Source organism: Muntiacus reevesi, chromosome 14 (assembly GCF_963930625.1).
Source record: "Muntiacus reevesi chromosome 14, mMunRee1.1, whole genome shotgun sequence".
Lineage (NCBI taxonomy): Eukaryota > Metazoa > Chordata > Mammalia > Artiodactyla > Cervidae > Muntiacus > Muntiacus reevesi.
Window position 1 is genome coordinate 45,525,817 of NC_089262.1, and position 12,906 is coordinate 45,538,722.

At 40.5% G+C, this 12,906-nt stretch overlaps 1 protein-coding gene across 1 annotated transcript in view; it reads left to right on the forward strand.

The window, feature by feature from the left end:
- IL31RA (interleukin 31 receptor A) overlaps window positions 1–12,906 on the forward strand; it is a 56,681-nt gene that overhangs the window by 21,785 nt on the left and 21,990 nt on the right. The window contains exons 6-7 of the mRNA XM_065905512.1: window positions 4,112–4,277; window positions 11,251–11,330. Of these exons, the coding sequence (XP_065761584.1) occupies window positions 4,112–4,277; window positions 11,251–11,330 (246 nt within the window). The remainder of the gene's footprint in view (window positions 1–4,111; window positions 4,278–11,250; window positions 11,331–12,906) is intronic.

Consider the following 12,906-nt stretch of genomic DNA (forward strand, 5'->3'; position numbering starts at 1 on the left):
GGAAGGAAGAGGTCCTTCCTCCTGCTAACCTGGAGAAAGTGGGACGGAGAATGGAATGTACAACCAGAATCTCTCTCCTTTCAGTTCTCAAACACAACCAAGTCTAATCAGTTCTAAATCCAACTAAACCAATCCAGTCTTCTCTGGATGGTTCTCATCCCATTGTCAATGGAAAAAGGTCTAAATTCTTAACCCTCCAAGCCCTGGGCCCTATCAACCCCTCCAAACTCACCTTCCATCTTGCTCTTTCTTCTCTAGCAGTTCTGAATTTCTAGTTTCCCTTGTGTTATGTCATTTCATTATTCTCTGCTTCTGCCTAGAACAGCTCTCTGCTTTGTACCTCTCCTCTTGACCTAAACCTTGCTAGAGTCACTCATCTCTCAGAACTCTGGTCTGACATATTTTCTTCTGGGAGTCTGAGATAGGTACTCCTCCTCTGTCATTGCACTTAACATAGTCACTTAAACTCATCTCTCCCCATATTTGATGATAAGTTCCTCAAACACAGAGACCTTGATTTTCATCTTAGTATTCTCATTGCCTGCCACATGTGCTCAATAAATGTTTAATTAAACTAAACCACATAAAAACCAATTCAAAAATCCCAATATGTTCATATAACAAGACTCATATTTGTGTGATGCTAATATATGGGTTTGCTTCCCAGGTGGCTCAATGGTAAAGAATCCTACTTGCCAGTGCAGGAACTGCAGGAGGCTTGTTTTCAATTCCTGGGTTGGAAAGATCCCCTGGAGTAGATAACAGCAACCCACTCCAATATTCTTGCTGTGATAATCCCATGGACAGAGGAGTTTGGTGGGCTACAGTCCATGGGATTGCAAAGAGTCAAATATGACTGAGTGACTGAGCACCCATGCATATAATATATGGGTTACAGAGTGCTTTATTATACTCCAAGCTACTTAATCCTTGCAAATATCCTATAAGTTGTTGTTGTTTAGTTAATAAGTTGTGTCTGACTCTTTGCAATCCCATGGACCATAGTCTGCTCGGCTTCTCTTTCCATGGGATTTCCCAGGCAAGAATGTTGTTGTTCATTCACTCTGTCATGCCCAACTTTCTCCAACCCCACGGGACTGCAGCACGCCAGGGTTCTTGGTTCTTCACTATCTCTCAGAGTTTGCTCAAACACATGTCCATTGAGTTGATGATGCCATCCAACCATCTCATCCTCTGTCACCCCTTCTCCTCCTGTCCTCAGTCTTTCCCAGCATCAGGATTTTTTCCAATGAGTAGGCTTTTCACATCAGGTGGCCAAAGTACTGGAGCTTCAGCTTCAGTATCAGTCCTTCCAATGAATATTCAGGGTTGATTTTCTTTCAGATTGACCAATTTGATCTCCTTGCTGTCCAAGGAACTCTCAAGAGTCTTCTCTAGCACCACAGTTTGAAAGCATCAATTCTTCGGTGCTCAGCCTTCTTTATGGTCCAACTCTCACATCCATATGTGACTACTGGGAAAACATAAGCAAGAATACTAGTGTGGTTTACCAATTCCTTCTCCAGGAGATCTTCCCAACCCAGGAATTGAAACTGTCTCCTCCATTGGAAGGTTGATTCTTTACCACTGAGCCACCTGGGAAACCCCTCCTATAAATAAGATATCACTATTCTTCTTATTGTTGTTGTTGTTTAGTCAATAAGTTGTGTCCGACTCTTTGTAACCCCATTGACTGTAGACCACCAGGCTCCTCCTCCTTGGGATTTCCCAGGCAAGAATACTGGAATGAGTTGCTATTTCCTTCTTCTGGGAATCTTCCTGACACAGGAATCAAACCCACATCTCCTGCATTTGCAGGTGAATTCTTTACCACTGAGCCACCAGGGACGCCCCATTGTTATTACAGATTAGTAAATTGCAATGCATTGGAGAAGGAAATGGCAACCCACTCCAGTATTCTTGCCTGGAGAATCCCAGGGACGGGGGGGATCCTGGTGGGCTGCCGTCTATGGGGTCGCACAGAGTCGGATACGACTGAAGTGACTTAGCAGTAGCAGTAGCAAAATGCAATGTAGAGCACTTCGGTCACCTGTCCAAGATTTGTAAGTTACAGAGTTGAACTCAGGTTTTGTGACGCCACGTTCAGTCATTCATTTGACCATACTTTAGCCTCCAAATCACCTTCCCATGGCTGTAGTGTAAAGGGTTTCTACTTTTATTAAAGGGAACCATGTGAACATTCTACCAAAGGATTTCAAGACTGTTTTAAGAATTTGATTTAGGCTTTGCTCCAAAACTTCTGACTCATCTCTTAAGATATAAACAGTTGGGATAAGCTACAACTTGCACAAAATATAGGTTTCTAGAAACAAAACTGGTGGTTAATTAGTGTTTTGATAGGAGTCCATTGCTTGTTCTGAGTTCGGGGATTTTTAGACTTAAGCCTGTATATAGAGGATCAATTGGTCTTGGATCCAGTGAGGACCAAAGCCATATAGCCTGGAAAAAAGCCACAGTAAAGAAGCCTTAGAGGAGCACTCTTTGGAACTTTAACTGCATTTTTCACTGCCCTGAGGCTGGGTCTGGGAAGAACAGGTTTGCACAGGTACAGTAAAGACAGCTTTCTGATTATGAGGAGACCCAGCAAGAGACCAAGCATGTGCTGAGGGTACTAGCAAAACAGAAGGAAAATTTTGAGAAATTAAAAATAGAAGAAGAATATTATGTATTTTAAAAAGCGTGAAAAGTAAAATAGAATGTCATTAGACTTCCTTACATGTGTTTTATGAATTAATACTGTTTTTATTTTGATTTACGCATGGAGAGTACCATGTGGTTGATCTTCTCTCAAAGGTCTTAATCTGGTTTTAACTGAACCCCATAACTGAGGTCAGTTGGGGAGGCTACTTCCCCAGAGATGATGAATTGTCCCAAGATATGTTCCCAACAGCCCTGTTCTACCACTGCAACATCTCCAGGGGCTTTTGCAGGAAGGTGCTCAGGTAACCTGGGGTTCAGCAGCAAAATTGCCCTCAGGCCTGAATGCTGCTTCCTTGCTCTGATGCCATCTCACTAGACTGGGAGTTCAGAACCATCCATCTGCAGCTGGGATGCTCAGCTGTTGGCCATGTAGACACATCCTGAATTTTCCCCAATTTCCTTTTGGCCCAGCACCTATAATTGTGTACCTATTTTCACAGTTGTTGTTGTACACATAAACGATATCAGGACTTCCTATTCTTGCTAGATTCTATGGGCTAGTGTGCATCCTCACAAAGTAGTCATGTCTGTAAGTACAGTTTATTTTCATTAATAAGCTCAATATAAAGTTATATAAACCTACAGCTAAAAGTTCATGTTGCAGCAACAATGATCATGCTCAGTAAGACATAGCTGAATTTCTACTTTCTTGTGGAGAGTTAAGTCCAGAGGGACTTTATAGAAAGCAACACGCTCATTTACTAGCAAGGAAACAGGTCTAGAAAGGGGAGGTGGTTTATTTGCCTCTCCCTGTTCTGCACATTGAGAGTGTCAAAATGAATTTATGTATCTAGGATACCGAGATCTTTAGCAACTTGACTGATCACCCAAAGACCAATCATTTGAAATGGGAAGTTTGAATAAAAGGAAAGAGTCTGGGCGTGAGGGGATCTGTGCTTTGACCCTAGTTCTGCTGATTATAAATGCTGAGGTAGTCCATAATCACTTAACTTGTCTGGGTTTTGTTCGTGACATGAGTTTGAACTTAATGTTGTCAAGGTATCTTTTACATACTGTTCCTTGAGATCTTATCTCTAGGTATTGTTGTCATCTCCAGAAATTAAACTGAGGCCTGTATTGGGTGCCAGGACTCCATACACCCTGCATCTTCCAGGACAGCAAGATTCACTCACATCCAGCCTAGAGGCAGGAATATCTATCTCACAAGCTTAGAAACAAGAAAGGGGATGGGTGGTGGTTCTTGGGGTAACACCTCTATTTGATGCTAACAGTCTCCAAGCATGTGTAGAAGTTTATTTATGAAAATTAAAAAATTTGAAATATAATGCTACTAGTTCAGAAAGGTAAGAGAGGGTTGGGGAGTAAAGAAGAAACATGGAAAGATAACATGTGGTCTCCCATCCAGCTTAAGGCTATCTTTGTCTTTTAGATGGAAGTCAACTTCACCAAGAGCTGTGTGAATGAAGAAGCAGCATATAACCTCACAGGGCTGCAGGCTTTTACAGAGTACGTTGTGGCTCTGCAATGTGTGGCTCAAAAGTCAAGGTTCTGGAGTGGCTGGAGTCAAGAAAAAATGGGAATAACTATGGAAGAAGGCAAGTTGGTCCCTTGTGGTTTCTTTCTTGCCTGCTCTGGTTTAGGGCAAACTGAACTGAGCCCTTGTGGATTTTGTCAAGTACTTTGCCATACTTGGGAATCATGGAGTCCCACAATCCCAGAGCCAGAGAGTCTGTACAGTGCCCCTCCACAGGGCATGCATGGCACATGCCTGAGCCTACAGGATAAGCTGGCCTTCCCCTGATGATGTTAGTGACATTAGCAGCTTTTTGCCTTGAAGGCAAAGGACCATATCTTGAATACTTGTATAAAGTTCTTATACTATGCTTGAAGTAGTATAATATTATTTAAAGATGTCCTATGATAAATTAAAGATTGATGTTGCAAACCCTGAGCTACTGCTAAAAAATAAAGGTGTAACTAATGAGAAAAAAGGTCACATCTTTAATTATAGTGAAGGAAGGAAGGAAGGAGAAGAGGATTGCACCTTGACTGAATGGTTACCATGAGTCAGGAATGGTAATTAAGAACACTATTGAGTTGGCCAAAATGTTCATTTGAGTTTTTCTATAACATCTTATAGAAAAACTGGAATGAACTTTTTGGCCAACCTAATCTGTGGGCTTGATATAAAATCCAGCCTGGCTGTGGAGTAACTTTGGGCAAGATACCCACCCTCTAAGATTCAGTCTCCTTACTAATTTTTCCCCTTTTCCATAATGAACTATAATTTATAAAATTGAGTTAATAGTAGTATCTACTTTTTAGTATTATTTTAAAGATTAAATGAAATAATTGTGTTTAGCCCATAATCAACATTCAGTAATTGACAAATTTCCTATTAGTGTTATTAATTCTCCTAAGAGCCCTATAAAATATGTAGAATCACCTCCATTTGCAAGTGAGATAGCTGAGATGTTAATTTGTTCAGGGTCACTCAGCATGTTACCATGCTCTATAAATCAAGAGCCTTGCCCAGAGCCTGACCCCAGTAGACGTTCAATAAGTGTTTGTTGAATGTGTTCGTTTCCTGTGGCCACTGTAACAAATTGTGGGTGTGTGTGTGTGCTCAGTTGCTCAGTCATATCTGACTCTTTGTGACCCCATGGACTATAGCGCGACAGACTCCTCTGTCCATGTAATTTTCCAGGTGAGAATACTGGAGCAGGCTACCATTTCCTACTCCAGAGGATCTTCCCAACCCAGAGACCGAACTCCCCTCTCTTGTGTCTCCTGCATTGACAGGTGGATTCCTTGCCACTGTGCCACCTGGGAAGCCCGCAACTATTTTTTCTTTTCTAGTTCTAGAATCCAAAGGTCCGAAATCAGTTTCATTGGACTAAAGTCAAAGTGTTGGCACAGTTGGAGATTTTTAAGAGAGAATATATTTTCTTGCCTTTTCTATCTTCTAGTAGCTGTCTGTATTCCTTGGTCTGTGGCCCCTTCCTATGAACAAAGCATATTACTCCAGTCTCTGCTTCTGTCATCACATTAACTTTTTCTCCTCTTCCGTGTCAAATCTGTCTGCTTCCTTCTTGTAATGACCATTGTGATAACATTTAGGGCCCACTGGGATAATCTAAGATAATCTCCCCATCTCAAGATCCTGACCCAATCACATGTACAAAGTCCCTTTGGCCATAAAAGGTAATGTTTATAGGTGATAAGAGATTTGTACTTAGATTATGGGGGTTCATTTTTCAACCTAATACAATGAATTAATGAATGACTAATTAAATGAATACTTATCAAAGGCCACACATCTTCTAAAATATGTAAGAGAAACAGAAAAATGCTGATCATTCTAACCTTCTGAGGCTTTAACTTTGTTTATGAGACATGTAAGTTCTAGACCATGAAATTCCCCTCACCCCACCCCAGGCATGATTTCAGGCCCTTTTTAATCAATCTTACAACAAGTCCCTCACTGATCTCACACAATATGTGGGGTCAGCTCCTGTGCTCCCTGGTCTATATGACAAAAGTGTATTCCCCTGGATCCTGGTTGAGTTTCCCATGAGACCCAAGTTAGTGTTAACAGATATTTGGCATGTTTGCCCATATGATCATATGTCTGGGAATAATCAGGTGCCTCCTGAATTTTGTATCTCCCACTGGAGATGTTCATGCTTAGTCTGGACTACTCATTGGTGGATGTAGTTACAACAAAGGTTCATGTGACACACATAGAGGATTGGGCTGGATGGCCTCTGAAGTCCCTTCTTACTCTAAGATTCTATTCATCTATGGCATTCAGGCATCCATGCTCAACTGTAAGAATACAGGAAAAAGTAACACAAAATTTCTAATCTCTATGTGTTTATAGAACAGTGCCTTACAAATGGTAAGTGCTATATAAATTTTAAATAAATAAAAATACATGCATGTTTCAAACAAAACTAGTCAAGTTGTGGACCTAATGTGAATTTTTGATTAAAATTATATGCAGTATTTGGGAACACTCTATAGACATCATCTTAAATAATCCTCAGATGGTAAAGTGTCTGCCTACAACGCGGGAGACCTGGGTTTGATCCCTGGGTCGGGAAGATCCCCTGGAGAAGGAAATGGCAACCCACTCCAGCACTCTTGTCTGGAAAATCCCATGGACAGAGGAGCCTGGTAGGCTACAGTCCATGGGGTTGAAAAGATTCAGACAGGACTGAGCAACTTCAATTTCACTTTCACTTTCAAAACAAATATACTAGTTTACAAATACCAAACAGCACTTAAATTGTACAATATAAAATGACCCAATGGTCATAATCTGTTGGAGTGCTCAGTTATTGCTGTCTGTGGCTTGACTGACCCCTATCTTTTAAAATATTAGAACGAAATGCAAGCAATATCCTTGTGCAAGTTGTCCTCTCCCTCTGCTATACCTTTCAGCAGGCCGTCTGGGAGAGTGAGTTCTACCCCGGGTTTGATCTTGTTTTGTACAGTTCTCCTCCCTGTAGCTGTCATTCTTCTCAGAGACCTAACGTCATTACGGTTCACTGTCTTAAGTTCATCACAGTCCAGCCACTTGCTAATGTCAATTTCATACACTTGTTTCACCACTAGAAGTGAGATTTACCATTTCAACTGATTTATTATTTCAGCTTGCTTGGTTAAGATTGACTACCAAAACATTAGATGCTAGTGTCCTCTGTGCCCTGTGTTAGTTAAATAAAATGAACATCTGTCAACATTACCACTGGACAATTTTTGCTTTTCTTAATTTTTTCAGAATCCCAGAAGAAACTAATGAAAATGTACCCACTCCTGGCAAATCCTAATTTATCCTCTTCTAATTCATAAAATGTTTCCCTGTTTCACAATGAAATGCCACTGTTTTATACACACCACCTCAAACCTTTTCCAATGTGAAAATTTCTGTTTTAAGTTGACTATGAAGTACTCTTCCTTTTTGCATTTCAATATATTGATTATTAGGATTATTTACTCACATTTAAGCATATAAATATATACTACATGAAACACACATACTACATGAAACAGCCAATTCATTAGAAAAGACCCTGATACTGGGGAAGATTTAAGGCAAAAGGAGAAGAGGGCAGCAGGGGATGAGATGGCCGGATCACATCACCAACTCAATGGATATGAACTTGGGCACACCTCGGGAGACAGTGAGGGACAGGGAGGCGTGGAGTGCTGCAATCCTTTGGATCGCAAAGAGTCGGGCATGACTTAGTGATTGAACAGTAACAGGAAACATATAATGATATTTAATTCCTGGCGCCATTACTTAAGAGTTATATTGGGCAATTTTCTCACTTCTTAGCACCTCAGAAGAGGAAATAGTAATATCGATGTACCTAATTATAGGCCTGTGGAGGTTAGATGAGATGATTCAGGTAAAATGCTTAGTATGTGACACTTGCTAAAAGTGAGTGATTCTCAGTGTTAGTCTTCAGCAAAGGCAGCAGAATGTGTCTAATGTGCAGATTGGTGGTGACTGTGGGTGTTTCCAGATTGTAACTGGAACAACAGAGCAGCAAATTCTTACTACATCTGTCCAAACAGTTGATGCCTTGGAATATGTAAACTCCAATATGTAATTCGAGAAGGAAATGGCAGCCCACTCCAATATTCCTTGCCATGGAGAATCCCATGGACAAAGGAACCTGGAGGGCTACAGTCCATGGGGTCACAAGAGTTGGACATGACTTAGCGACTAAACCACCACCACCAATATGTAAATATTTTGGCAAATTTGTAAAAGCTTAGTATTATTCTTTCACAAATACAGAATTATTGCTTTTTCCCATTTGGTTAAGCTGGATTATTAATTTATTCATTATCAATTTATAATCTTGGAAAATTGACTGTAATAATTGTAGAAGAGGGTTTTCCAGATGGTTCAAGTGGTAAAGAATCCACCTATGAATGCAGGAGATATGGTTTCAATCCCTAGGTTGGGAAGATCTCCTGCAGGAGGAAATGGAAACCCACTCCAGTATTCTCTCATGAAAAATTCCATAGACAGAAGAGCCTGATGGGCTACAGTCCATGGGGTTGCAAAGAGTTGGACACAATTGAGCATGCACACATAATTGTAGAAGATTTAAATGCTAGCCATTTGTTTTACTGAAAGACACGTCTGTAGGAAGTCTACATCAGAAAGACTGTTTCTCTTTGGAACACATCTGCAGGAAATAGTGACCACAGTGAAAGAAGAAAATATCTGATTAAATTCATTCATCAGCACCCTTTACTATCTACTAGAACTAAGTGGCTGCCTATGGGGTAAATCTAAGTAGAATTGTACTCTTTCTAATCAATGACTGGAATGATTGATTATTTAATAATCAGTTTATTTTTGTTTCTGTCTATGCTTCAGGTGAGTATTTGGAACTGGCTTATAATGAAAACTTTGCCTTTAGGTTTTTTCTTTCTTATTCTCCATATTATTATCCCAGAGTCTGACTTCCATGTAACTGGAACAGAGAGACTCTGCAAGTGAGAGATGGATTGAGAGTCTTTCCAGTTCCGTGGGTCACCTATGAAGGTCTCATGATTTTGTAGCTTTGTGCTGAGAAGACTGTCTTCTGGGAGGAGCACTGTCTTTGCTTACATCTCAGGCTGTAACCTGTTGACAGGCTGAAACCTGTTGCTCTCTGTCTGAGAAAGCTGAGTCCTGACTGTCCAGTCTCTTGATTTGGTAAAGACCTTTGGGAGAAAACTCCTGGCAGAGCTTGTAAAACAACATTTCAATGGAATGAAGATTGAGTCATATATAAAGTTTAAATGTTCCAATTTCCTTATATGGAACTTACATGGAATTACAATAGGTCTCATTGGGACACTTGGAACCTGGCAGTTAGACTGTGTTAACCACACTTTGACTTCTGCAAGCATAGTTGTAGAAATGTCACCCTTCATTGATGACAAGACAGGTCATTGATTTAATTACCCTCTAGTGCACTTTTCTACATTATGAAGTTGTCTTTAATTAGGGTTCAGTATGTAATTTCTCATTAAACACTCAATTACCTGAATTATAAACAAAAAAAATTCCCTAAAAATAGTCTCTTGGTACTAAAGTAGTTTAGATCTTGGCCTGAGTGGCAGACCCCATTTTTTGCAGACTGAATTACATTCTTTTCATCCATGTGAATTCCTCAAGAAAAGATTTAGTGTTCATAAACTGCAGCTTCAGTTAGAGACATTTCCTCAATTATAGACAATAGCCTTCTGAACAGTTCTTTAGAACCCTGCTTTCCTCTCTTGACTAAAGTGTATGTGTCATTCTTTAGTCAGTAGCTCAGCATTTTGAAATTTCAGGCGCATGTCAGAAGGTTCAACTATAAATTACCAGTGGCCGACTTTGTGCCAAAACTCCTTGAGACAAGATATTTGGGAGATACAGTCTAGAGGTCAAGTGTAATAGAAATTCCTCTCTCTCTCTCTCTTTTTTTTAAAAGTTTTATCCCTGAATAGTTAGATCATCAGAAGCTAACACACTTGAACTATGCTGTCTTCAGGTATGTTGTTTTTCACGGGAGAAATGCATGAACCTAACTTTCACATTATGACCTTGTATTTTATAGAAGACAACCATGAGAAGTGTACACCTGCCATATTTATGTACTTTTGTTCAACTGTGATTGCAGACATCAGCTTTTAGGTTATCTTTCGTCTTTTTTGACTGGATCTACAAGATAATTCCATTTATGAATTTAATGCCTATAGCCTGAAAAAACTTGCCTCTTCACAATGATTTCTATGTGTTCTTTTTATCAGCCCATAAGGAATACACAACTAAATTTTATTCTTTTTCACTCTTCCTGCCTGGAAGATCAGCATTAAATTTAGAGCCCAGAGAGGGGCTTAGGAAAGATTATTTCTCCGCTTCTTTCTTCTTTGATTCTTTGTTGTGCTTTATAACATTGTAAGTGTGTGGTTTCATCTCTTTGAGGAGTAGATATGGCATAAATTATATATAAAATCTCCTTAGCAGCTATCTATGTTATTCCTAGCTTTCATGTATGTGAATGATGGAGGACATGAGATGTCATATTCCAATCCAGATTTGAATGATAAATTATATTACAGTGGGATCTATTGTAGTTTTATTTTAGCTTACCTTAAGTCAGCAGATTCAAGAGCAGTTTTATGTTTTTACTTTATTTTTATTTTTGCCCTACATGATTGTGTTTTTTTTTTTTTCCCCCACAAAATACAAAGCTTTTCACCACATTATAGTAGTGTTCTAATACAAGAAAATCCCAACATTTTCATTTCAGGGGAAGAGTGATTTCTGTATAGGATATTAATTTTATAGATCCTTTGTTATTTTTGACTTTTGATTGATTCTAATCCTTCAACCACAGGATGAAGACGTCATTGCAATGAAGTCTTCCACTCTCCACCTTACTCCTGCTGACCCCCTCGAGCAAATCCTCCCCAACTGCATTTTCTAAACAGACAGCCTCACTAACTTCACCATCTCCTGCTACAACTCCCTTCTGTCTCTGCTGAACACCTCACTCTTATTCTTTACAGCTCCACATGGCCTGGATCTATGGAGAGTCCTGAGATCAGACAAAGTGGATGGAAAAAGGACAGTGCAGTTGTTGTGGAAGGTGACCTCTCTCTGGGTTATTTATTTACAATTCTGTGTAAAAGCCTTGGTCTCTTATACCTCTAAGAGCTGTGATTATCGACATTTTACCTCCTTAATTTCCTTCCCTAGAGGCTTTGATGCCCCAAATCTCACAATGGTTTCCTACCTCAGAAAAGCCCTGGTTGTCATTTTGTAGAAGTCCTGAATGGGCAATGCAGACCCTGAGCCTTCTTCTTTGATCTGAAATGTTAACACCTGGGACAGGTACGAAGTGTGAGTGTAAGTGCAGGAGGCTCCTTGACCTTCTGGAGAGAACTGTCGCTGGGCTGGCCCTCACTCCAAGGCAATGTAAAATTATACAGTCCCCACCCGCACCCTGGAGGAGAGCCCTGCCTTGGGGGTGAGCTGACCAGTGTGTCCTGAGGTCATTGCCCAAGTGCCCCCCCAGAGCACTGGGGCAGTGGGGTGCAAGGATAGGACAGGGGCCCAATGGTCTTTGTAGGATGGAGGCCTCGGAATGAGGAGCAAAGGAGGAGCCAGGTGGTTAATACAGAGGACACGAGAGAGGGGATGAGAGGTGATGGTAGGAAAAAGGACAGAAAAGGAGGGGAAGAGGGAATCAGTAGGAAAGGAAAGGGCAAACAGAGGGGGAAAAACCAGCCAGAAAGTAGGAGAGAGGAGTTGGGGGGAAAAAGAGAGGGAGGAGAGCAGTGAGATGCCCCAATTCTTTGGTGTGTCTCCAGATTCCTCAGGAAATACTCATTGGGTTATCTCATACTTGCTCAAGTCTGGGCAAGTTTCAAATGCTCTTGAAAATGGAGAAATCACCCTGCTTTTTCCAAATGACATCCCAATCCCAGTTACTTCAGGGTTGGAGCATCCTTCTACCTTTCTCCTCTCCCCACCCTGAGGACAGAAGGACACCCTCAGTGGCAGCAGGCAAGGGAGAACACAGCCAGTGGTGTTGGGAAATCTTCAAGAATTGATCCCAGATGTTGTGAGTTCTTTCTCAGTCATCAAGTGTGGAAAGGAATTACTCTGTCAACATATTTCTGAGAAGGAAAGTAAACAAGGGCACATCCTGTGTGTTGCCAGACCCACATAGATCAAGTAGGCCAACCTGTGAAGTAGGTGAGATGGACTTGAATGCCCTTTTTTTCTCCCCCTCACCTGGGGACTGGTTTTCCTTTTGCTTCAGTAGAGTTTTCTAAGAAATAGAGCTGCTTAAAAAAGAATGAACTAAAATCAGATCATGGTGATGATTGCACAACTCTTGACTATACTACAAGCCAGTGAGTTGCACATTCCAAAAAAGTGAATTTTCTGGTATGTGAATTGTATCTCAATAAAACTATTATTTTATTATAAAAAAAGAATGAGTTATCATGAAAGATAAATGCCTCCCAGTCATTAGGAAGATTTTTAGCTGACTTTTTATGTCATGAGAGGTGTAAAGGAAATTCTCAGACCAAAAATGCAGTGGGACAAAGTGACTTCTGAAGTCCTTCTGACCTTATGTTCAGTCATTCCGCTCATCTCTCTGTGTTATCAGTAACAGAAAGAGAAAAACAGGAAAGCCCTCTAATTCCTGAGAA